Raw genomic sequence first — 26,860 nt, 5'->3', positions numbered from 1 at the left:
CTTCTGAGAGCTTTGGGAATTGTATGTGAAAGACTTCTAGCCTGGGACTATCAGCATGGAGTATATGATGTTGGGGAGGAGAGCTTGAAAAGACATGGTCAAACTAATTTGTTTACAACTTGGATGGATGTCTGTCAGGACAAAGTGAAGACGATGGAAATTGAATTGGATGAGGAGAAGAGCAGCGTGGAGCTTCTCAATGATCGTGTTGCACGCAGTCGAGAACAGGTACTGTACTTCAATACACACAAGCAGGTACTGATTTCCATACAGACTAAGTCACTCAGAATGTTTGCTTATTCTCTTTCTTCTATTCTCTTTCAGATTGACCAGCTGCGTGGAGACCTGATGAAGGAGCGCTCAACCGTACACGACCTGGAGATGGACAAGAGTGTCCTAGAGAGACAAGTACAGATTACACTTTTCATATCCAACATTTTATGTAAGAGAAAATGTCTAATTCTAAGTGTCATCACCCTCAAAAACATTTTTGCTCAAACACATCTTGATATGCCAACGCTCTCTCCTCAGGTGAAGGAGTTGAGGTCCCGTGTGGCAGACATGGAGACACAGTCCCGTCCCTCCGCTGGGATCACTTTGTTAGAGGGTAAAGTGCAGGAGCTGGAGGAGAGGCTACACAGTGAAGAGAGGTGTGTACATACACATGATGGCTAAGTAGAGTATCTGCTCAAGTACTATGGACACTACATGAAAGTACTAACATGCCAAGCGCCGTAATATTGACTAGCAGTAGTCCTGGCTTTGTGGATACTATATAGATCTGAGTAGTATGAATATTGTGTGTAATGATATGTCTCTGTGTTCAGAGAGAAGCTGAGTATCCAGGCCTCCCAGAGGAGAGTAGAGAGAAAGCTGAAGGAAATAATTGTCACTCTGGACCAGGAGAGAAACCAGCACGCTGAGCAACGAGACCAGGTACATGTTAATGGATACTGGTGGTCCTCTGTAGCTCAGTTGGTAGAGCATGGCACTTGCAATGCCAGCATTGTGGGTTCGATTCCCGGGACCACCAATATGTAAAATGTTTACACGCATAACTGTAAGTTGCTTTGGAGAAAATAGTCTGATAAATGGCATATATTATTTTATACCATGGCATTGTTGAATACTTGTTTCTGATTGGCTTGAAGGGCATTCCAGTGTGCATTATTTCCCTATAACGCACGGTAAAATTCAATGGCAATAGTTTTTACATGTTCTGTGTTTGAGCAGCTTTTGAAAGCAAAAGTCAAACTGAAAACCTCATTGTTGAATTTGATTTTCAGCACCTTTTACACTGACAATTTCAGTTGGATGTTAACACAGCAGGAATAGTGTTTTCAATGCAGTACATAGTTTGAATTCTTGGCAAGCTTCTTCAAATGCACATACAGTATCACTCAAAAGTTTGGACACCTACTCATTCAAGAGTTTCTTATTTTTTACTATTTTCTACATTGTAAAATAATAGTGTTAAGACATCAACTATGAAATAACATATATGGAATCATGTCGTAACCAAAAAAGTGTTAAACAAATCAAAATATATTGTTCAAAGTAGCCACCATTTGCCTTGATGACAGCTTTGCTTACTATTGGCATTCTCTCAACCAGCTTCACCTGGAATGCTTTTCCAACAGTCTTGACGGAGTTCCCACATATGCTGAGCACTTGTTGGCTGCTTTTCCTTCACTCTGCGGTCCAACTCATCCCAAACCATCTTAATTGGGTTGAAGTCGGGTGATTGTGGAGGCTAGGTCTAATGATACTGCATTCCATCACTCCTTCTTGGTCAAATAGCCCCAACACAGCCTGTCCTGTTGAAAAACAAATGTAGTCCCACTAAGCACAGACCAGATGGGATGGTGTATCGCTGCAGAATGCTGTGTTAGCCATGCTGGTTAAGTGTGCTTTGAATACTAAATGAATAACCATCACTGTCACCAGCAAAGAATCTCTAAACCATCACACCTCCTCCTCCATGCTTCATGGTGGGAACCACACATGTGGAGAAAATCTGTTCACCTACTTTGTCTCACAAAGACACAGCGGTTAGAACCAAAAATCAAAGATTTGGACTCATCAGACCAAAGGACAGATTTCCACCGCAAGTGTCTTGTTATTGGTGTCCTTTAGTAGTAGTTTCTTTGCAGCAATTTGACCATGACAGTCCTCATGAGAGCCAGTTTCATCATAGAGCTTGAAAGGTTTTTGCAACTGCACTTGAAGAAACTTTCAAAGTTTTAGAAATGTTCCGTATTGACTGACCTTCATGTCTTAAAGTAATGATGGACTGTTGTTTCTCTTTGCTTATTTGAGCTGTTCTTGGTATTTTATCAAATAGGGCTATCTTCTGTATACCACCCCTACCTTGTCACAACACAACTGATTGGCTCAAACACACTAAGAAGGAAAGAAATTCCACAAATGAACAAGGCACACCTGTTAATTGAAATGCATTCCAGGAGACTACCTCATGAAGCTGGTTGAGACAGTGCCAAGAATGTGCAAAGCTGTCATCAAGGCAAAGGGTGGCTACTTTGAAGAATCTCAAATATAAAATATATTTTGATATAAGTTCTTTTGGTCACTACGTGATTCCATATGTGTTATTTCATAGTTTTGATGTCTTCACTATTATTCTACAATGTAGAAAATAGTAAAAATAAAGAAACTCTGGACACACATTCACAACTTTTGACTGGTACTGTATGTGTTCACACACATGCACTCTTCCTTCTGATACATGCTACTCTCAAACCAAAAAGTGACAAACGTATTGGTCACTTATGTTTAACGGTTCAGTCATTTTCTGTACAATGTTGTTGTATCTACTTGGGCATGTTAAGCTGTACTTTATCATACAGTGGCTTCAGGTGGTAGATGCAGGTGCTCACATTCCCCTTCCTTTGGTTTTGGCATTCTTTGTGGTTATTTTTACTTTTGACTGTACTGTGACAAAGGGCTATATACTTTTCTGGCGCTTACACTTTCCTACTATTCCTGCTGTATACATCAGATATTTATGACAATCCGCTTCATGCACAACGGTTTGAGAGGAACCAGCATGCTGAGCAACTAGAGCAGGTACATGTTAATGGATACGGTTGGTCATCTGTAGCTCAGTTGGTAGAGTGTGGCGGTTGCAATGCCGGGATAGTGGGTTCGATTCCCAGGACCACCATTATGTAACATGTATACACCCATGACTAAGTCGCTTTGGATAAAAGTGTCTGCTAAATGGCATTTATTTTTATTATTTTTTCATACCATGGCATTGTTGAATACTAGTTTTTGCTTGGCTTGAAGGGCATTCTTGAACGTGCATTATTTCCCTATAACACACTGTAGAATTCAATGGCTATAGTTTTCATGTTCTACTGTATGTTTGAATTGCTTTTGAAAGCTCGCACGTCATGGAGCACACCTTCTGTGTTCATTATTTTCCAGGGAACGCATTGCCCCTCGTTGATTATCCCTTAGTACATTCATGTCTATGTACATACAGTATTACTATAAAATTAATAATGACAGAACTAGGTGGTTTTTGGTGGAGATTCCTATTGTTTCCTCACTCTACAACTACATACCATAAATACTTTAAGTCAAGCAAGCGCACATTTTCTTCAGGACATTGTCTTTTCTATGCATGTAATAGCGGACTTGCTGTGTCCTGCTGACCTTTTTACCTTTCCTTGGTCCCTTGTGCTGTGTGACAGTATCCTAACCTCTAGGTGCTACAGTATCCTAACCTCTAGGTGCTACAGTATCCTAACCACCTGTCCACCTCTGTCCCCAGCTGTCCCTGCGTGTGAAGGCCCTGAAGCGTCAGCTGGACGAGAGCGAAGGCGAGGTGGAACGACTAGAGGGGGTCCGCAGGAAGGCTCTTAGGGACCTGGAGGAGCAGCAGGAGCTGCAGGAAGCACTGCAGGCCAAAGTCACAGCACTGGAATCTGAGAAGTGAGTTCCCTGATAAATATATATACACACAAACAAATTCCTTAGTATCTGCAGGCTAAAGTCACAGCACTGGAAAATGTGAGCTAAAGTGAGTTCCCTCCCTGACAGATATCTATCTACAGTACATACTAGCAGTATACACCAAATGTAATCTCTAGTATCCCATACCCTCTATATGGCTGTTCTGTACAGCGTTGCATCTTGTCATACCAGTTATTATGCCAGATATGATTATGTACTATAATCCACACTCCTGTACAGACACCTTCACCAGTGTTGTCAAACCCCTCGGTGCCAGCGGGTGGTGCTTCAATGTCACTCAGCCCACTGCTCAAATTTAGAAATACCCGTTTCTTGTTTTAGTCCTCTATTGAAATGCATTAGCAGACATTGGAATGGTTCAGGGAACAACAAAAAACACTCACATTCCAGTACATTCAGTAGGAACTGTGTCCCTTTTTTTAGTAACAACTACAGTCAATGAGCTGATGACAACCGTGTCTTGTTTCCTCTCTCAGGCGGAAGGTGTATCAGACGCGTCGACCTGTCCTGGGAGCCTCCAACCTCAGTTCTGAGGACGAGGACGGTTTTTACGACAACAGCATCACCTCCATCCTCACTGAGGGACAATTACATACCACCAACTGCTAGGGAGAGATTTTTTTCATATAGTAAATTAATAGATTTAAATATAGCTGGTTAGAGGGAGGTACTCAGGACTCTACATGAAGTAGCTAACATGCCAAGCACTACGAAATTGACTTTTAGTTATTTTTCTGGTTTTATGAGAACAAGATTTCTGTGTCAGAGGTTGGTTGCCAGTACAATCAACTGTCATCCTGGCACCATAATTTCTTATTTTCTTTTGTCAGTTAAAATATGAGATCTTTTGTAGATTGACTAAGCCAAGGGCCCAAAGAACTCTGGTCAAAAGTAGTGCACTGTATAGGGAAAAGGGTGCCATTTGGGGGGACACTCATGAACTTGGAATCACAGGGTTTTGCTGTGCCTCAACTTGACTTTGATGTTTTATAGCACTTTTACACTGATGACTTATGGTGGGATATTAACACAGCAGAAATAGTGTTTCAATGCAGTACATAGTTTAAATTCTTGGCAAGCTTTTTCACATGCACATGCGTGTTCACACGCACTCTCTCTTCTGATACTTTTTATTTTATTTAACTAGGAAAGTCAGTAAAGAACAAAGTCTTATTTACAATGACGGCCTACCAAATGGCAAAAAGGCCTCCTGCGGGGTCGGGGGCTGGGATTAAAAATAAAATAAAAATATAGGACAAAACACACATGTATAGACAGACAACGCATAGAGAGACCAAAGAGATACATGCTACTCTCAAACCAAAAGGTGGCAAACATATTGGTCACTTATGACGGTTGAGTTATTATTGGTACAATGTTGTTGTATTTACATGGGCATGTTAAGCTGTACTTTATTGTACAGTGGCTTCAAGAGGTCGATGCAGGTGCTCACATTCACCTTCCTTTGGTTTTGGTATTCTTTGTGGTTATTTTTACTTTTGACTGTACTGTGAGGGCTGTATATTTTTCTGGGGCTTACACTTTCCTACTCTTCCTGCTGTGTACATCAGATATTTATGACAATCTGCTACATGCACAATGGTTTGAATCGTGGGTGAATCCCACTCCATCTCTTTTCTTTCCATTACCTCTCACCCTTCTTAATAGCCTTTCTCTATCCTGTTCCTTATTTTGTGTGTTAAGTATTTATCTTGCTGGTCTGTGTGAATGTTTTCACTCGAATGCCTTAAAATTATTATCCTAATTGTTGTGGTTATTTATTAATACTGATGCTGTAGTTGCTACTATTGTCGTTTGTACAGTTTTGTATGTTCCCTACAGATGCAGCTACAAGTTATTTCAAGAGTAACTTGTCAGTGCTTGAGTCTGCTTTCCTACCAACAGAGTAATCATATGATTGGAAGTGCAATAGTACATTTCTTCTCATTACGTTTGCCTTTTTAGTGAATGTACAATCAACTTTTCTCCCTTAAGTACATTTGCTGAGATTTTTACTTTGAATGTGGTAGTTTTCAGATGACTTTCTGGGGCAACTTTGGCCAGGTTATGAAGTTTTTATTGTTTATTGTAACATTTGATGTGGTAGAAATCTGCTTGAGTTTTACCAGTATTTTGACACTTTGGTATTTCAAATAAATGTTGGACCTTGTGTGGATGTGACCATATGTTATTTTTCCATAAAGTGTAACTAATTTAATAGAGATGGCTGCACTGCTACGCCAAGATAGCCGCGAGCCAGGCGCATCTCCCGGCTAGTAAACAAAATTACTACAACCGCAATACCTCTTTCGCCAACTGGCCTGGACCCTTTTTGTCGACACGAAGCTCCGCCGTTCCACCACAACTGGTCTGCAGACGTAACTCTATCCGCTGTGCCCCCAACCGGCCTTTGCCGGACATCGGAGCAGGCGCTTCTACTAGCCCCGGCCTGCTAACTTTAAACGCCGTGTCTCCCGCTTACTAGGTAGTAACGACTACCCAGCGGCTTCCCTGTTTCATCTATTGCTGTACACTGGACCCTATGATCACTTGGCTACATAGCTGATGCCTGCTGGACTGTTCATTGATCACGGTACTCTATTTTGTTTATTTTTTATTTATATGTCAGCCCCAGCCTCGAACTCAGGCCCTGTGTGTAGTTAACTGACCCTCTCTGCCCATTCATCACCATTTTACCTGTTGTTGTCTTAGCTGATTAGCTGTTGTTGTCTTAACTAGCTCTCCCAATCAACACCTCTGATTGCTTTATGCCTCGCTTTGTCTCTCAAATGTCAATATGTCATGTATATTGTTGTTTAGGATAGTTATCATTGTTTTAGTTTACTGCGGAGCCCCTAGTCCCACTCAACATGCCTCAGATACCTCCTTTGTCCCACCTCCCACACATGCGGTGATCTCACCCAGCATAACTAGTACGTCCATAGATGCAACCTCTTATTGTCACAAAATGCCTGGGTTTACCTCCACTGTACCCGCACCCCACCATACCCCTGTCTGTACATTATGCCCTGAATCTATTCTACCACGCCCAGAAACCTGCTCGTTTTATTCTCTGTCCCCAATGCCCTAGATGACCAGTTTTGATAGCCTTTAGCAGTACCCTCATCCTACTCCTCCTCTGTTCTTCGGGTGATGTGGAGGTTAACCCAGGCCCTGCGTGTCCCCAGGCACTGTCATTTGACTTCTGTAACCGAAAAAGCCTTGGTTTCATGCATGTTAACATCAGAAGCCTCCTCCCTAAGTTTGTTTTACTCACTACTTTAGCACACTCCGCCAACCCTGATGTCCTTGCCGTGTCTCAATCCTGGCTTAGGAAGGCCACCAAAGATTCTGAGATTTCCATCCCTAACTATAACATTTTCCATCAAGATAGAACTGCCAAAGGGGGAGGAGTTGCAATATACTGCAGAGATGGCTTGCAAAGTTGTCATACTTTCTAGGTCTATGCCCAAACAGCTCGAGCTTCTAATTTTAAAAATGAATCTCTCCAGAAATAAGTCTCACTGTTGCCGCCTGTTATAGACCCCCCTCAGCTCCCAGCTGTGCCCTGGACACCATATGTGAATTGATTGCCCCTCATCTATCTTCAGAGTTTGTTCTGTTAGGTGACCTAAACTGGGATATGTTTAGCACCCTGGCCATCCTACAATCTAAGCTAGAAGCCCTCAATCTCACACAAATTATCAAGGAACCCACCAGGTACAATCTGTAAACATGAGCACCCTCATAGATATTATCCTGACCATCTTGCCCTCCAAATACACCTCTGCTGTTTTCAATCAGGATCTCAGAGATCATTGCCTGCATCCACTATGGGTCCGCGGTCAAATGACCACCCCTCATCACTGTCAAACGCTCCCTAAAACACTAATGCGAGCAGGCCTTTCTAATCGACCTAGCCCGGGTATCCTGGAAGTATACTGACCTCATCCCGTCAGTCGAGGACGCCTGGACATTCTTTAAAAGTAATTTCCTCACCATCTTAAATAAGCATGCCCCTTTCAAAAAATGTAGAACCATGGAGAACAAGAGCACCTCCTCCCAGCTGCCCACTGCACTGAGTCTAGGTAACACTGTCACCACCGATAAATCCACGATAATCGAGAATTTCAATAAGCATTTCTCTACGGCTGGCCATGCTTTCCTCCTGGCTACCCCAACCCCGGCCAACAGCTCCGCACCCCCCGCAGCTACTTGCCCAAGTCTCCCCAGCTTCTCCTTCACCCAAATCCAGATAGCAGATGTTCTGAAAGAGCTGCAAAACCTGGACCCCTACAAATCAGCTGGGCTAGACAATCTGGACCCTCTCTTTCTAAAGTTATCCGCCCCTATTACCAGTCGGTTCAACCTCTCTTTCGTATCGTCCGAGATCCCTAAAGATTGGAAAGCTGCCACGGTCATCCCCTTCTTCAAAGGGGATGACACTCTACACCCAGACTGTTATAGACCTATATCCTGCCCTGCCTTTTCTAAAGTCTTCGAAAGCCAAGTTAATTAACAGATCACTGACCATTTCGAATCCCACCGTACCTTCTCCGCTGTGCAATCCGGTTTCCGAGCTGGTCACGGGTGCACCTCAGCCACGCTCAAGGTACTAAACGATATCATAACCGCCATCGATAAAAGATTGTACTGTGCAGCCGTCTTCATCGACCTGGTGAAGGCTTTCGACTCTGTCAATCACTGTATTCTTATCGGCAGACTCAACAGCCTTGGTTTCTCAAATTACTGCCTCGCCTGGTTCACCAACTACTTCTCAGACAGAGTTCAGTGTGTCAAATCGGAGGGCCTGTTGTCCGGACCTCTGGCAGTCTCTATGGGGGTTCCACAGGGTTCATTTCTCGGGCCGACTCTCTTCTCTGTATATATCAATGATGTCGCTCTTGCTGCGGGTGATTCCCTGATCCACCTCTAAGCAGATGACATTATTCTGTTTACCCTTCTTTGGACACTGTTAACAACCCTCCAAATGAGCTTCAATGCTATACAACACTCCTTCCGTGGCCTCCAATTGCTCTTAAATGCTAGTAAAACTAAATGCATGCTTTTCAAACGTTCGCTGCCTGCACCCGCCCACCCGACTAGCATCACTACTCTGGACGGTTCTGACTTAGAATATGTGGACAACTACAAATACCTAGGTGTCTGGCTTGACTGTAAACTCTCCTTCCAGAATCATATTAAACATCTCCAATCCAAAATTAAATCTAGAATCGGCTTTCTATTCCTCAACAAAGCCTCCTTCACTCACGCCGCCAAATATACCCTAGTAAAATAGACTATCCTACCGATCCTCGACTTCGGCATTGTCATTTACCAAATAGCCTCCAACACTCTACTCAGCAAACTGGATGCAGTCTATCACAGTGCCATCCGTTTTGTCACCAAAGCCCCATATAACACCCACCACTGCGACCTGTATGCCCTAATCGGCTGGCCCTCACAACATATTTGTCGCCAGACCCACTGGCTCCAGGTCATCTAGAAGTCTATGCTAGGTAAAGCTCCGCCTTATCTCAGCTCACTGGTCACGATAACAACACCCACCTGTAGCATGCACTCCAGCAGGTATATCTCACTGGTCATCCCCAAAGCCAACACTTCCTTTGGCCACCTTTCCTTCCAGTTCTCTGCTGCCAATGACTGGAACGAATTTCAAAAATCGCTGGAGACTTCTATTTCCCTCACTAACTTCAAACATCAGCTATCCGAGCAGCTAACCGATTGCTGCAGCTGTAAATAGCCCATCCAATCTACCTACCCCATCCCCATATTGTTTTTATTTACTTTTCTGCTCTTTTGCACACCATCTGCACATCTATCACGCCAGTGTTAATTTGCTAAATTATAATTTCTTGCTACTGTGGTCTATTTATTGCCTTACCTCCTCACGCCATTTGCACACACTGTATATATATACTTTTTTTCTATTGTGTTACTGACTGTACAGTCGTGGCCAAAAGTTGAGAATGACACAAATATTCATTTTCAGTCTGCTGCCTCAGTTTTGTATGATGACAATTTGCATATACTCCAGAATGTTATGAAGAGTGATCAGATGAATTGCAAAGTCCCTTTTTGCCATGCAAATTAACTGAATCCCCCCCAAAAAACATTTCCACTGCATTTCAGCCCTGCCACAAAAGGACCAGCTGACCTGTCAGTGATTCTCTCGTTAACACAGGTGTGAGTGTTGACAAGGACAAGGCTGGAGATCACTCTGTCATGCTGATTGAGTTCGAATAACAGACTGGAAGCTTCAGAAGGAGGGTGGTGTTTTGGAATCATTGTTCTTCCTCTGTCAATCATGGTTACCTGCAAGGAAACACGTGCCATCATCATTGCTTTGCACAAAAAGGGCTTCACAGGCAAGGATATTGCTGCCAGTAAGATTGCACCTAAATCAACCATTTATCGGATCATCAAGAACTTCAAGGAGAGCGGTTCAATTGTTGTGAAGAAGGCTTCAGGGTGCCCAAGAAAGTCCAGCAAGCGCCAGGACCGTCTCCTAAAGTTGATTCAGCTGCGGGATCGGGGCACCACCAGTACAGAGCTTGCTCAGGAATGGCAGCAGGCAGATGTGAGTGCATCTGCACGCACAGTGAGGCAAAGACTTTTGGAGGATGGCCTGGTGTCAAGAAGGGCAGCAAAGAAGCCACTTCTCTCCAGGAAAAAGATCAGGGACAGACTGATATTCTGCAAAAGGTACAGGGATTGGACTGCTGAGCACTGGGGTAAAGTCATTTTCTCTGAATCCACTTTCCGATTGTTTGGAGCATCCGGAAAAAAGCTTGTCCGGAGAAGACAAGGTGAGCGCTACCATCAGTCCTGTGTCATGCCAACAGTAAAGCATCCTGAAAACATTCATGTGTGGGGTTGCTTCTCAGCCAAGGGAGTGGGCTCACTCACAATTTTGCCTAAGAACACAGCCATGAATAAAGAATGGTACCAACACATCCTCTGAGAGCAACTTCTCCCAACCATCCAGGAACAGGTTGGTGACAAACAGTGCCTTTTCCAGTATGATGGTGCTCCTTGCCATAAGGCAAAAGTGATAAGTGGCGTGGGTCAAATAAAGTATCTTGGCCAGGTCGCAGTTGTAAATGAGAACTTGTTCTCAACTAGCCTACCTGGTTAAATAAAGGTGAAATAAATACAATTTAAAAAATGAATCAGAGTTTCTACGCTATCCATGACCATGAAAAACTGTCACCAGTTTCCCTTTAAGTGATAATGCCCGAGAAGGCGGTGTTTGGAGCATATTGGAACAGATGTTAGGCCCGAGACAGTGTGTTCGTAAATTCAATCTGGAGTGCCAGAGTGCGCTCTGGGCGTTCACTTCATTCTAGTCATCATACACTGCTCAAAAGAATAAAGGGAACACTTAAACAACACAATGTAACTCCAAGTCAATCACACTTCTGTGAAATCAAACTGTCCACTTAGGAAGCAACACTGATTGACAATACATTTCACATGCTGTTGTGCAAATGGAATAGACAACAGGTGGAAATTATAGGCAATTAGCAAGACACCCCCAATAAAGGAGTGGTTCTGCAGGTGGGGACCCCAGACCACTTCTCAGTTCCTATGCTTCCTGGCTGATGTTTTGGTCACTTTTGAATGCTGGCGATGCTTTCACTCTAGTGGTAGCATGAGACTGAGTCTACAACCCACACAAGTGGCTCAGGTAGTGCAGATCATCCAGGATGGCACATCAATGCGAGCTGTGGCAAGAAGGTTTGCTGTGTCTGTCAGCGTAGTGTCCAGAGCATGGAGGCGCTACCAGGAGACAGGCCAGTACATCAGGAGACGTGGAGGAGGCCGTAGGAGGGCAACAACCCAGCAGCAGGACCGCTACCTCCGCCTTTGTGCAAGGAGGAACAGGAGGAGCACTGCCAGAGCCCTGCAAAATGACCTCCAGCAGGCCACAAATGTGCATGTGTCTGCTCAAACGGTCAGAAACAGACTCCATGAGGGTGGTATGAGGGCCCGACGTCCACAGGTGGGGGTTGTGCTTACAGCCCAACACCGTGCAGGACGTTTGGCATTTGCCAGAGAACACCAAGATTGGCAAATTCGCCACTGGCACCCTGTGCTCTTCACAGATGAAAGCAGGTTCACACTGAGCACATGTGACTGTCTGGAGACGCTGTGGAGAACGTTCTGCTGCCTGCAACATCCTCCAGCATGACCGGTTTGGCGGTGGGTCAGTCATGGTGTGGAGTGGCAATGACAAAAGGTTACCTATCACCCTCACTCTATGCAACAAAAATTATTCATGTTGAGGGAAGGGCGTTTTGGCTCGTACAATTATTTTATTTAGAAGCAGCTGCTTATGGCTTTCTCCAGGTATTTTACGGTTGGGGAATACAATTCATATTAATTTATCTTTAATATATTTGCATGATCTCACAATTTTTTTTTTTTTTATTGAATTATGGATACTCGCATGTTCACATTGTTGGTAAAGCATTCCCAAACTAATAGGAAGGGTAAACGTATGCCAGCTATCATTGCTCAAACTAGCTCTGCTTTCTGTCCTGTCTTCCATGTTACGCTACCTGCAATGGCGACCGCTGGTCACGTCAGGCGATCCATTAATCATCACTAATGACGAGATACTGGTTCTCCCCACAGCTCCGTCTCTGCCAACGCTGCGGGGTATCTCCTGAGCTATACACAGCAATTCATTTCACAACGGCGCTGCTTTGACGGCTTCTCTATCTGTCCCTGCATCCACACTTAAGGTCGTGGGGCCAAGGAGATTTTTGATGCCAAAAGTGATGTTCATCTTCGAGTTCCATGTCTTTTTATATAGTTCGCTATATCAGCATTCAGCCGTCAGTCAATAGCATTGCTTTGGTATTAAAAGTCAGTGCATATTAGCACAGTTGGTTGGCTGGATGCTTAGGTTGCGTATAGTAGATATTTAATGTAGGCCACAGATGATACGCTAGTCATATAGTTCAGTGATAGCACTCGGCGGTGCTTCTTTAGGGCAGTGTTGCCAACTCCTCAGTAAGGAAAGTAGCTATTGGCTGTCCTAAAAATCGGCAGAAGTCGCTAAACAATGTCATCACCTAATTTGCATAATTGGCGATGTGCATGTAATTGTGATTGACGCTGTAGGAGAGAGGAATAACTTCGTGGGCGAGACAAAGTGAGTAAAAAAAACACTATGTTTAGAACGACAAATGAACTTCTGTCGTTTTTTTTTTTTTGTCACAATTCCAACCCTCCTCCCCTATCCGGGACACTGGCGGAGTTACTTAGTTTTATTTTTTTTGTTTTTTTATCTTTCTTAATTTGGTTTGGTTTTTAACCTTATGGTCCACTTAACAGCCTACAACAAGTCACAGTAAAACATTTTTATCCATAATATTTTTTACATTTTTTGTATACAATCTAAATGGACCAAAAAGAGACAATAGACAAATCTGTCAATGGCAATGTGAGAATTATGGTAACTAGTCTGGCCCTAATTCAGGTTAATTTTTTAAATGTTTATGTAAGCCAGCGGCGGCTTCCCGCGTGCACGATTCATTTGCAGTCTTGAGTTCGTGACGGATTAATCAATTCTAAACTGGAAATACCTAACTTTAGCTAATGTTCCTCTTCAACAAACTGTAAAATAAAGACTTTTTGACCTGTGGTGCCGACCAATTCTAACTACTATAGACTAGAGCACTATGGGACACAGACTAGGTGCAGGCCAGCTCTGACTGCAGCTGGGAGGGACATCTGCGCGAGGACTGGGCCGCCTGTGAGGCCCACGGCAGCACCGGCTGCTCGATGAGAAGAGTAAGAATGATACGTGTCTCCAATAACACCAGAAAAAGTTGCTAGATTTGTCAATAGTCGCTTTTTTGAAAATGTGTCGCTAGAGGGGTCTGAATACTCGCTAAATTGGCAACACTGCTAGGTGACTGGGTCTACACTGCTACGTGGCATATGGTCACGTGCCAAGATTAACATTCTATTTAGGTTTATTTGCATGATATGATTACTTTAGGTGGTCATTCGATAATATTTAAATGGTGCTTCTACACATAGCTACACATATTTGCCTGACGTAAGGTTCTGCTGTTTGGGAGATTGGTGTAGTTTACCACTCCCACTGCCCGTAAGTTTTATTTTATATGGACGCTTTGCTCGGGCAGTGAGTTACATGAAGGTGAAAAGCCTATATCGCCACGACTTGCATTATTTATTGCTGAATAAATGTTTAAACATATTTCTACGTGCCGTTTTTCTTCTGAGCTACGGATTTCAGCACCCAAAGAAAAGCTTTCATTTACACAGGACAAACGGGTACAAGGAAAGTATTAAAGAATGGAAATATTTACAATATCGACTGACAGCGACTCAATGCAGTCGGAGGTGCAATCCGCCCACACTTGTCGCTGCTAAACTCCAACGTATGTTGTTGAGTGTAGTCAGCTAAAATGTTAACAAGTGATAAAATACTTAAACACACAGATAGGCAGGAATGGAAAGTTCAACACAGACTGAAAGGAAAACACATATGCACACGCATAGACGAATTAAACTCACATACTGGTACACACATTCTTGGACACTGACATTTTTACTTTTTGCTTGCACAGTCCTGTTTACACTGCCCATCTCTCACGACAGAGGGCTATTATATAAAGATGCTTCATTAGTCACTTATGTAACAGAACCACATTCTGCACCATGGGGTACCACTGCCACCATGTAGCGACACAACACCTTTGATTTGATCACGTTTTAACTCTTCCTTTACCAGGTATAACAACTGAAAACACAGCCTAACGACCCAATTTACAGCTTGTTTCAAGGGATGTTTTAAGACACACACTCTCAAACAAAGGCACCTACACACTAAAGCTGCTCTTGAATTATTAATACATAGGACACTTAAACACCATGGACTCAAATCATTTGACAGGTGCCTTTAGTCCCTCTGACACTCAACTCCGCTGACAACGTGACAGTAAAAGAAAAGCCTTGCCTTTACAGTGACCTTCCAAACCTGACCTTTATCTTTACCAGGCCTATCTGAATATGGCCAGTCTATAACCAAGTTAAATCCTCTTAAGGATAGGACCATTTTTTTCAATTTTCACCTAAAATGACTTAGGACTCTAGGCACAATTTAGATTCTGGCCACTAGATGGCAGCAGTTTATGTGCAACGTTTAAGACTGATCCAATGAACCATTGTATTTCTGTTAAATGTATCAAGTCTGCCCAAATGTGCCTAATTAGTCAATATATACATTTTCAAGTACATATCTGTGCACTCCCCTCAAACAATAGCATTGTATGTTTTCACTGTAATAGCTACTGTAAATTGGACAGTGCCGTTAGAAATGTAAGCTTTCTGCCCAAATAAGATGTATATGTCCTGGGAAATGTTGTTACTTCATGCTAATCACTTTAGTGCACGTTAGCTCAACCGTTCTGACGGTGGGACACCGATCCTTAAGAGGCTGGCAATTTCTTCTCCCATCTACTGTGTTCCCCAGTGCACTGCCATTCTTCTCCCTGTAGGGGGAGCTAGTCCTGTCTGGGTTGTAGGTGGGACCTGCATCGTCTGGTGGAACAGGGCTGGGCTGGTGACTGAGCCTCACCCTGCCATGTAAGGCAAGACAGTATGTTCCCATACTACAGTAGGTTCCCATTCTGAGTCTCACACACACACCGACAGACACACAGTCGCAACAGTCAGATCATCGTCAGGAAGGCCCACGGACAACTGCTCTGATACAGGTACATTGAAAATGGGTGGCTTGTGAGACTGGTAGAGGTAAAGCTACTCTAGACTAGTGTGCTGACACAGTTTAAAGTAGAGCTCTGGAGTGTTTCTATATAAAGGTTTGTTTTCTTGCTGTTTGTATTACAGTAATGGTGTTAACCTGTGATTTGGATGTAAAGGTACTTATTATTGTAGTAGTGGTGAGAGCTTTTAAACTACAGTTATTCTCAGGTGTGTTTATGTAAATGTTTGATTGCTCTTAGACAAGGAGACAATGGTTTTTGATACTGACTTCATATATCAGTAATCGTGTTAACCTGTGACTGTATGAGAGCATATTTTAATGCTGAGTTGTCATATAAGAAGTTCCTCTAATGTAAGCAGCAATGCTAACATTTTGGGATGGTTGAATATGATGTTAATTTTGTTTCCATAATCAGAATTTGTATAGATGGGATTAGTCAATGTGGCTCTGTTGAATTTCCCCAAGTATAATTGATTGTATCCATTGTCAGGAGACATACATACATACATACATACATACATACATACATACATACATACATACATATGAGTACCAGTCAAAGGTTTGGACACACCTACTCATTCAAGGGTTTTTCTTTATTTTCTAGATTGTAGAATAATAGTGAAGACATCAAAACTATTAAATAACACATATGGAATCATGTAGTAACCAAAAAAGTGTTAAATAAATCCAAATATTTTATATTTTTGACTCTTCAAAATAGCCACCCTTTACCTTGATGACAGCTTTGCACACTCTTGGCATTCTCTAAACCAGCTTCACCTGGAATGCTTTTCCAACAGTCTTGAAGGAGTTCCCACATATGCAAAGCACTTGTTGGCTACTTTTCTTTCACTCTGCGGTCCAACTCATCCCAATCATCTCAATTGGGTTGAGGTCGGGTGACTGAAGGCCAGGTCATCTGATGCAGCACTCATCACTCTATTCCTTGGTAAAATAGCCCTTACACAGCCTGAAGGTGTGTTTTGGGTCATTGTCCTGTTGAAAAACAAATGATAGTGTCATTAAGGGCAAACTAGATGGGATGGCGTATTGCTGCAGAATGCTATGGTAGCCATGCTGGTTAAGTGTGCCTTGAATTCTAAATAAATCACTGACGGTGTCACCAGCAAAGCACCATCACACCGCCTCCTCCATGCTTCTCGGTGAGAACCACACATGCGGAGATCATCCGTTCACCTACACTTACGTTTGGGGGTGGGGGAGTTTTTCCCGGGCTAAAGACAGCTATATCGGTCCACTAATACAGGACTAGTAAAGGCCTAGTGCACTACTTTTTTAGTGGGTGCTGCACCCCTACTACCCGCGAGTATGGAATGATCCAGTAGCAAAGTAGTATCAGCCAGGCTAAGCTGAATGTTCAGATATTACAGATGCCGTATCTTAATTTGATCATCCTTGTTGCAGGAATTTTCTATCAACCACAACAAAAAATTCCATGATTTATAATCCACATAATAATTCCCATTTCCTGCTGTGAAAGAATGTGTCAAATTAAGACACGGCATGTGTACTACAGAAGATATTTGGAAAATAATTTTGTGTATCCCTTAAACAGCAATAAATTGTTAATGTCTGTATTGTGCCTGAGCTTTTGGACTTGATAGAATCACAAAAGGGAGTTCCAGATCATTTTCATGGCTTACCTGGGATGTGATTCAGTATTGGGGCTCCCAAGTGGCGCAGCGGTTGAAGGCTAGAGGCGTCACTACAGACACACTGGTTCGAATCCAGGCTGTATCACAACCGGCCGTGATTGGGAGTCCCATAGGGCAGCGCACAATTGGCCCAGCGTCGTCCAGGTTTGGCCGGTGTAGGCCGTCATTGTAGATAAGAATTTGTTCTTAACTGAATTGCCTAGTTAAATACAATTATAATTACATTATTGTGCTGTTGTAAACCATTAGTTGTTTTGGCTAAAGTATGGAGCTTCACACTTATGAACAGCATGGTTTTTCTGACTTGAGATGAGTGTGTGTATAACTCCTGCATACATGTAGATCTTCCATTGCTTTTAATAGCCCAATATGAAGAGAGTTTGAGTAATTTGCAACTGAGAGCCCAGCTAGCACATTTGGTTCATTGGAAGTTGTGGGAACATATATTTTTGGTTTCCCATTGGTTCTGTGAACGAAGCCATAAGTTTCCTCACCGATAACTTAAAAAAAAAAAATGTTCTAAGAAAACTGCTCACTTTAGTCTATTCAAACCATAGAGATTAGATAGAGGACTCATCTTTGTATCTGTGCCATTTATAGCGTCTGTAACAGCACAGGCAGCGCCATTGAGGCTATCTCCATTTTGAAGCAGTCAATTTTCTTCACGATTGGCTGATCCCTCCTGATGACCCGGTTGACACCAACAGGGTCACCAGGAGGGATCAGCCAATGAAGTTGGAAGTCCCACCCAGTTGACTATATTAAAATGGTGGAAGCCCTCAATGGCGCTGCCCATGCTAATATGTCCTTTGGGCCACTAGAGGCCTCTATTATTTTCTATGATTCAAACAGACCCCATTTCAAAGGAAACAAGCACTAATTTCAGCTGTGGCCAATTAGGGAGAGAGGCCAACACACCTGAACAGACTTAACAGGATTGAGTTTTGTTGATGCTGAGACCGTGATATATATTACTGGAACGGTCTATGAATGTTACTAACGTTATCTTGTGGTTTCCATGGAAAGTGTTCTTAACGATCTTGGAAAAATTTGAGAACATGACTCTAAATAGAAACATGAGGAAATGTTATGCTGATGTACTGAAATTACCACAGAAGAACTGCCTGTATCTCAGGACCTGAAGCAAGGATATGCATATTCTTGATACCATTTTAAAGGAAACACTTTGAAGTTTGTGGAAATGTGAAATTATTTTAGGGGAATATAACACATTAGATCTGGTAAAAGATTATACAAAGAAAAAAACATGCATTTATTTATTATCTTTGAAATGCAAGAGAAAGGCCACAATGTATTATTCCTGCTTAGGCGCAACTTAGATTTTGGCCACTAGATAACAGCAGTGTATGTGCAAAGTTTAAGACTGATCCAATGAACCATTGTATTTCTGTTAAAAATGTATCAAGTCTGCCCAAATGTGCCTAATTGGTTTATTAATAAATTTAAGGTTCATAACTGTGCAATCCTCAAACAATAGTGTGGTATTCTTTCACTGTCATAGCTACTGTACTGGACAGTGCAGTTAGGTTAACAAGAATGTAAGCTTTCTGCCCATATCAGACATGTCTATGTCCTGGGAAATGTTCTTGTTACTTACAACCTCATGCTAATCACATTAGCACACGTTAGCTCAACTGTCCTGCGGAGGGGACACCGATCCTGTAGAGGCTAACCCCTTGATGTTCTTGTTGGATCTAATTTTAATTGCTAGCATTTCAATGGCCATAATAAATAGATATGGAGACAATGGACAGCCTTGTTTAACTCCTCTTAAAAGTTCAGTACTTTCTGAGAAGTAACCATTGTTTACTATTTTACATCTGGGGTTGCTATACATAACTTTAACCCATTGTATAAGATGTTCACCAAAATTAAAGTATTCAACGCATTTATATATAAATTCTAATCGTACTTTATCAAATGCCTTTTCAAAATCTGCTATGAAGACCAGACCTGGTATCTTCAATGTTTTATAATGTTCAATTGTTTCAAGTAATTGTTGTATATTATCCCCAATATATCATCCATGTAAAAAACCTGTCTGGTCAGGATGAACAATATCTGGTATAACCTTTTATTCTATATGCTATGCATTTCGCCAGGATTTTCGCATCATAATATTGAAGTAACATTGAACCTGGGTCCTGTTTTAGTAGTGATGAAATCAGACCACCTTGTTGACTACCTGAAAGTCTACCATTTTGTATAAGAGAAATTTAAACATGCTAAAAATGGATCTTTGAGTACATAAAAAAAGGTCTGATATACCTCTACTGGTATACCGTCAAGCCCTGGTGTTTTTCCAGACTGAAAATATTTTTTTTCCCTCAAAAAGTACCTCTTCTGTATGTTGGTGTTCACACCGGTCTTTCTGTAAATTTGTTAATTTATTGTTATTATTATTATTAGGAAATAAATCCTTACAGTTAACATCATTCAGTGAAAATGGAGGAAACTGAAAAGAAAACATGCTTAAAATATATTGCTTCCTCTTTCAAAATATAATTTAGTGAATCATGGCTAACTCATTTGTAACGAGTTTCTGTAAATTATTTTTGTTAGAATTTCTGTGTTGAAGATTCATGAAAAAATGTCGTGCATTTCTCCCCATTTTCCATCCAATTCGCTTTATTTTGTAATACATTACACTTGATCGTTCTTGAATAAGTACCTCCATTTCTTTGTTATTCCTCTAACCTATTTTGTGCCTCTATAGTACAGTTTCCATTACCATCTACCTGTGCTGTTACTTCCTCTATTTCCTTTATTAGTCTCTCTTTTGACCTAAACTGCTTTTGTTTTAATGATTTAGTATTGTATTGAAAGTGTCCTATACAATAAGGGGATCTGCTGTACCTATGTTGTACAAAAAAAAGTGAATTCTGATTTATTTTGTCTCAGTTAAGAACAAATTGTCATCCAATAGGCTTTGATTCAATTTCAAATATCCCTGTCCACGTGGAAATTCTGTAAGAATTATATGGAGGCCAATTAGATGGTGATCCGATCGCATTTGGTCTCCTAATAATACTTAAAAAAACCTTTTTTACTTTTGATGCCAGCAAGAACGAGATTAGGAATTAATCAAGACGGCTAGCTTGATTAAGCCTCCTCCATGTATATCTCAATAGGTCAGGGTTTTTCAATTGTTTATGCACAAGTTCTAATGTATCCATGATCTTTTCTCCTTAAGTGCTTGAGGGTGATAGTTTGTAGAATGATTTCCTTTACGATCCATTGAGGTAGTTAAAACCGTATTATAATCTTCCACCATAATAGATTCTTCCGTTGCTTGTGAGCTCAATAATTATTATATATATTTTCGAAAAAGTGTGGATCATCATTATTTGGCCAATATAGATTAGCCAGATCTGTTTTTGATCCAATAGCATATTTTAAAGTAAGTTGACTGAGAACACACTCTCATTTACAGCAACAACCTGGGGAATGGTTACAGGGATGAATGAGCCAATTGTAAGCTGGAGATGATTAGGTGGCCGTGATGGTATGAGGGACAGCTTGGGAATTTAGCCAGGACACCAGGGTTAACACCCCTACTCTTACGATAAGTGCCATGGAAGCTATAGTGACCACAGAGAGCCACGACACCCATTTAACGTCTCATCCGAAAGACGGCATCCTAAACAGGGCATTTTTTTTTTTAGACCTGAGGAAAGAGTGCCTCTTACTGGCCCTCCAACACCATCTGGTCTCCCATCTAGGGACCAACCAGGACCAACCCTGCTTAGCTTCAGAAGCAAGCCAGCAGTGGGATGCAGGGTGGTATGCTGCTGGCTGCTAAGCCATTGCATTCATAACTTGCTATACTTATTTCCCCACTTACCATAATGATACCCAAGTTTCAATTATACTTATCACAACCAATGTTTGTAAACTTAGCATTAAAAAGGACAATGATGATTTAATAAGTGTCAATATTGCTGTACCATAATAATTTGCACTGTTAAGCATACTGTAGCTGCAACTTTGTAAACCTCCAATTGTCCTAATATTCCACCCACTAAAACCTCCCCCATATCTAGGTCTGTTGTCACGAAGACCATCTCCCTGACTCATGATGCACCTTTGCGTCCTAAGGCAAACCCTTGGCCGCCAGAGGGAAATATGGGCAGTCCCATTATAACATAAATATCTAAGAGAACTAACCAAATGTGGAAAACGGTCAGAAAAAGAATAGTAACAATAATAGATCATATTAATATATTTAGTAACAGCACAATCTTATACATGCAGGCTCATATTTGAAAGTCCTAGCAAGGCTAAAAGCATGTCAGCCCAGCCTGCTCAGTTCATTGGATTCAATTGGAAGAGAAAACAACCTATATATATATCGCAAGACCAGTCCCTTTTTTTTGTTTTTTGTTGAATGTCCATTACATGCAAGACATATTTCATGTAGTCCTCATTTATATCCTGTTGTATTCCGACAAAAGAAGGAAAAAGGAATATAGATTCTAACGGCCACTAATGACTGCAAGTAAATATTTGTCTTAGGCATCACATTATATCCTGTTGTATCGTGTCATGGCTGTGCCAGAGCCGACCGCAAATCAACCCCGGGCACTCCCTTATGTGAAGGCATACTCAAGTTCAACTCACAATCGATTCCGACACAGCCATGGTACGACAGCCAAGAACACATGCAGTACTGACAATCCAGAGTGAGTAAACCTGTGAAACCAACCCTCTCTCCACCCTACACATTGTTTTTTTATTCCAGGGTTGTTGCTCTATCACCTTGGCTGTTTTACACCTAGGCCTATATCATTAGGAACAAGAATATAAAAGGTAGCTTATATAGAAATATATAATATACCTTTCTCTCGCTTAGAGAAGTGCTTCCATAAGCCAATTACCGTTAACTTGAATCACTTTATCACAGTGTTAATAACCTCTTAGAGACCCCTTCGCGCTCGGATCCCGTTAATGGGATTGATTTTGACAACAGCCAGTGAAAAATCAGAGCGCCAAATTCAAAACAGCTAAAATCTCATAATTCCATTTTCTCAAACAATCAACTATTTTTCACCATTTTAAAGATAAGACTCTCGTTAATCCAACCACATTGTCCGGTTTCAAAAAGGCTTTACGGCGAAATCATAAAATTTGATTGTTAGGACATAAACTTCAGAAGAAAAACCACACAGCCATTTTCCAAGCAACTGGATGCATCACAAAAACCAGAAATACAGCTAAAATATTCACTAACCTTTGATCTTCATCAGATGGCACTCAGGACTTCATGTTACACAATACATGTATGTTTTGCTCGATAAAGTTCATATTTATATCCAAAAACCCCATTTTACATTGGCGCGTAATGTTCAGAAATATTTTCCCTCCAAACCTTCCGGTGAATGAGCACAATGAGCACACATATTACAGAAATACTCATCATAAACTTTGATCAATATACAAGTGTTATGCAGAGAATTATAGATACACTTCTCCTAAATGTAACCGCTTTGTCAGATTTCAAAAAAGGTTCACGGCGAAAGCACAATTTGCAATAATCTGAGTACAGCCCAGAAGACACCAACAACAAGCAAACAGAAACCCGCCATCTTGGAGTCAATAAAACTAAGAAATTACATTATAAATATTCACTTACCTTTGATTATCTTCATCAGAAGGCACTCCCAGGAACCCCAGCTCCACAATAAATGTTTGATAAAGATTATCTTTATGTCCAAATACATCCATTTTGTTCGCGCGTTAGGTTCACTATCCAAATCCACAAGGCGCGTGCTTACTTAGTCCAGACGAAAAGTCTAAAAAGTTATACTACAGCTTGTAGAAACATGTCAAACGATGTATAGAATCAATCTTTAGGTTGTTTATAACATATCTTCAATAAAATTCCAACCGGACCTATCCGTTCTCTTTAGGAATGAATATGAACTCAGCTCGCTCCCAAGTCCCTGCGCGTGACTGAACCCATGCCTTATAATGGGACGCCTACTTCCTTGGGCTGTTATTCCCTTCAAATTCACCATGAATCCTCAAACAAGGTTCTAAAGACTGTTGACATCTAGTGGAAGCTTTAGGAAGTGCAAAATGAACCCTAAGTCACTGTATACTGTAAAGGCAATCACTTGAAAAAACTACAACCTCAGATTTCCCACTTCCTGGTTGGATTTTTCTCAGGTTTTTGCCTGCCATATGAGTTCTGTTATACTCAGACATCATTCAAACAGTTTTGGAAACTTCAGAGTGTTTTCTATCCAAGTCTACTAATAATATGCATATCCTACCACCTGGGCCCGAGTAGTAGGCAGTTTCATTTGGGTACGTTTTTCATCCGGCCGTGAAAATACTGCCCCCTATCCCTTAACCAGCCCACACACACTAGAGACAACAACCCTGTTGACAATGCCTAATCCATCCATTTTGCGGTGTGTATCAGAAGAATAATAATTCCTTAAATTTATGTTGAGATGAATTGTTTTTAAAATGTAAAGGGTAATAACGATTAGTTTATAATCATAAAAGCCTGTTCCAATAGAGAACCTAGGCAGGTTTTTAGTTATATAATCCTTTATCCTAGCCATATAATACATCTATTCATATTTATTACGTTTTATCTAATCATTCCGATTCACATCAGCGAACAAGGGACACACTTTAAAACAGTTTAAGTCATAGTATACCCGACCTCTACAATTAGGACATACAGTTGAAGTCGGAAGTTTACATACACATAGGTTGGAGTCATTAACTCGTTTTTCAACCACTCCCCAAATTTCTCGTTAACAAACTATAGTTTTGGCAAGTTGGTTAGGACATCTACTTGGTGCATGACACAAGTCTTTTTTCCAACAATTGTTTACAGACAGATTATTTCAGTTATTCATTGTATCACAATTCCAGTGGGTCAGAAGTTTACATACACTAAGTTGACCATGCCTTTAAACAGCTTGGAAAATTCCAGAAAATTATATCATGGCTTTAGAAGCTTCTGATAGGCTCATTGACATCATTTGAGTCAATTGGAGGTGTACCTGTAGATGTATTTCAAGGCCTACCTTCAAACTCAGTGCCTCTTTGCTTGACATCATGGGAAAATCAAATGAAATCAGCCTAGACTTCAGAAAATTAATTGTAGACCTCCACAAGTCTGGTTCATCCTTGGGAGCAATTTCCAAACACCTGAAGGTACCACGTTCATTTGTACAAACAATAGTACGCAAGTATAAACACCATGGGACCACGCAGCCATCATACCGCTCAGGAAGGAGACGTGTTCTGTCTCATAGAGATTAACATAATTTGGTGCGAAAAGTGAAAATCAATTCCAGAACAACAGCAAAGGACCTTGTGAAGATGCTGGAGGAAACGGGTACAAAAGTATCTATATCCACAGTAAAACGAGTCCCATATCAACATAACCTGAAAGGCCGCTCAGCTTGGAAGAAGCCACTGCTCCAAAACCGCCATTAAAAAGCCAGACTACGGTTTGCAACTGCATATGGGGACAAAGATCGTACTTTTTGGAGAAATGTCCTCTGGTCGATTGAAACAAAAATAAAACTTTGGCCATAATGACCATCATGTTTGGAGGAAAAAGGGTGAGGCTTGCAAGCCAAAGAACATCATCCCAACCGTGAAGCACGGGGGTGGCAGCATCATGTTGTGGGGGTGCTTTGCTGCAGGAGGGACTGGTGCACTTCACAAAATAGATGGCATCATGAGGCAGGAAAATTATGTGGATATATTGAAGCAACATCTCAAAACATCAGTCAGGAAGTTAAAGCTTGGTCACTAATAGGTCTTCCAAATGGACAATGACCCCAAGCATACTTCCAAAGTTGTGGCAAAATGGCTTAAGGACAACAAAGTCAAGGTATTGGAGTGGCCATCACAATGCCCTGACCTCAATCATATGGAAAATGTGTGTGCAGAACTGAAAAAGCGTGTGCGAGCAAGGAGGCCTACAAACCTGATTTGGTTACACCAGCTCTGTCAGGAGGAATGAGCCAAAATTCACCCAACTTATTGTGGGAAGCTTGTGGAAGGCTACCCAAAACGTTTGACCCAAGTTAAATAATTTAAAGGCAATGCTACCAAATACTAATTGAGTGTATGTAAACTTTTGACCCACTGGGAATGTGATGAAAGGAACCAAAGCTGAAATAAATCATTCTCTCTACTATTATGCTGACATTTCACATTCTTAAAATAAAGTGGTGATCGTAACTGACCTAAGACAGGGAATTTTTATTTGGATTAAATGTCAGGAATTGTGAAAAACTTGAGGTGTTTGTAAACTTCCGACTTCAACTGTGTCGTATTAAACAAACAAAAAAACGACCTTGGTATTTCAAATGTACAGTCTTCAAATTAAATACATTAAAAAAAAGGTTACCCTCCAGTCTTCCTGCACCATGGTGGGCCAGCTACTAACCCTTGTCCACCACTGGGGGCTGGCCCCGCCAGCAGGGGGGCCAACACAACCTCTGCTTGTGGCTGATCTTGCCGAGAGACCAGCTACCAACTCCAAGCGGGCGGTCATGTGCCTTTTACTGAGGAATGGCTTTCGTCTGGCCACTCTATCATAAAGGCCTGATTGGTGCTGCAGAGATGGTTGTTCTTCTGCAATGTTGTCCCATCTCCACAGAGGAACTCTGGAGCTCTGTCAGAGTGACCATTGGGTTCTTGGCCACTTCCCTGACCAAGGCTCCTCTCCCGCGATTGCTCAGTTTCGTGTTCTTGGGGACCTTCAATGCTGCAGACATTTTTGATACCCTTCCCCAGACCTGTGCCTCTACACATTTCTGTCTTGGAGCTCTACGGACAGTTCCTTCCACCTCATGGCTTGGTTTTTGCTCTGACATGCACTGTCAACTGTGGGACCTTTTTATATAGACAGGTGTGTGCCTTTCCAAATCATGTCCAATCATTTGAATTTACAACAGGTGGACACCTGAGCTCAATTTTGAGTCTCATAGCAAAGGGTCTGAATACTTATGTAAAGGTATTTCTGTGTTTTATTTTTAATACATTTGCAAAAATGTATAAAAACCTGTTTTCGCTTTGTTGTGTGTGTAGATTTGAGGATTTTTATTTATTTAATATATTTTAGATTAAGGCTGTAATGTAACAAAATGTGGAAAAAGTCAAGGACTGAATACTGAGTGCACTGTAATCAAATCAAATTTTATTGGTCACATACACGTGTTTAGCAGATGTTATTACGGTTGTAGAGAAATGCTTGTCTTTCAGACAGTGCAGTAATATCTAACAATTTCACAACATATACACACATCTAAGTAAAGGAATGGAATTAAGAATATATAAATATGGATGTGCTAGTGATGGCTATTGAACAGTCTGATGGCCTTGAGAT

General features: G+C 41.5%; 2 protein-coding genes across 8 annotated transcripts in view; both read left to right on the top strand.

The window, feature by feature from the left end:
- Positions 1-6,172, top strand: part of cgnb (cingulin b) — a 52,998-nt gene extending 46,826 nt beyond the window's left edge. For both annotated transcript variants that reach the window (XM_014176884.2, XM_014176883.2), the window contains 6 exons: positions 139-228; positions 325-408; positions 532-650; positions 828-936; positions 3,800-3,960; positions 4,479-6,172. In XM_014176884.2, coding sequence (XP_014032359.1) covers positions 139-228; positions 325-408; positions 532-650; positions 828-936; positions 3,800-3,960; positions 4,479-4,611 — 696 coding nt within the window. In that variant the 3' untranslated portion in view covers positions 4,612-6,172. The remainder of the gene's footprint in view (positions 1-138; positions 229-324; positions 409-531; positions 651-827; positions 937-3,799; positions 3,961-4,478) is intronic.
- A 9,502-nt stretch (positions 6,173-15,674) lies between these two features.
- The window catches only part of LOC106588166 (tuftelin), a 34,875-nt gene continuing 23,689 nt past the window's right edge, over positions 15,675-26,860 (top strand). For 2 of the 6 annotated variants that reach the window (XM_014176876.2, XM_014176881.2), the window contains exon 1: positions 15,675-15,782. The gene's annotated coding sequence lies outside the window, so the exon portion shown is untranslated. The remainder of the gene's footprint in view (positions 15,783-26,860) is intronic. The other 4 variants (XM_014176878.2, XM_045709684.1, XM_014176880.2 and 1 more) reach the window with 3 other exon arrangements.

The sequence above is a fragment of the Salmo salar genome, chromosome ssa27 (assembly GCF_905237065.1).
Source record: "Salmo salar chromosome ssa27, Ssal_v3.1, whole genome shotgun sequence".
Taxonomy (NCBI): Eukaryota; Metazoa; Chordata; class Actinopteri; order Salmoniformes; family Salmonidae; genus Salmo; species Salmo salar.
Note: the sequence above shows the minus strand (reverse complement) of the source record. Positions and strands in the feature narration are given on the sequence as shown.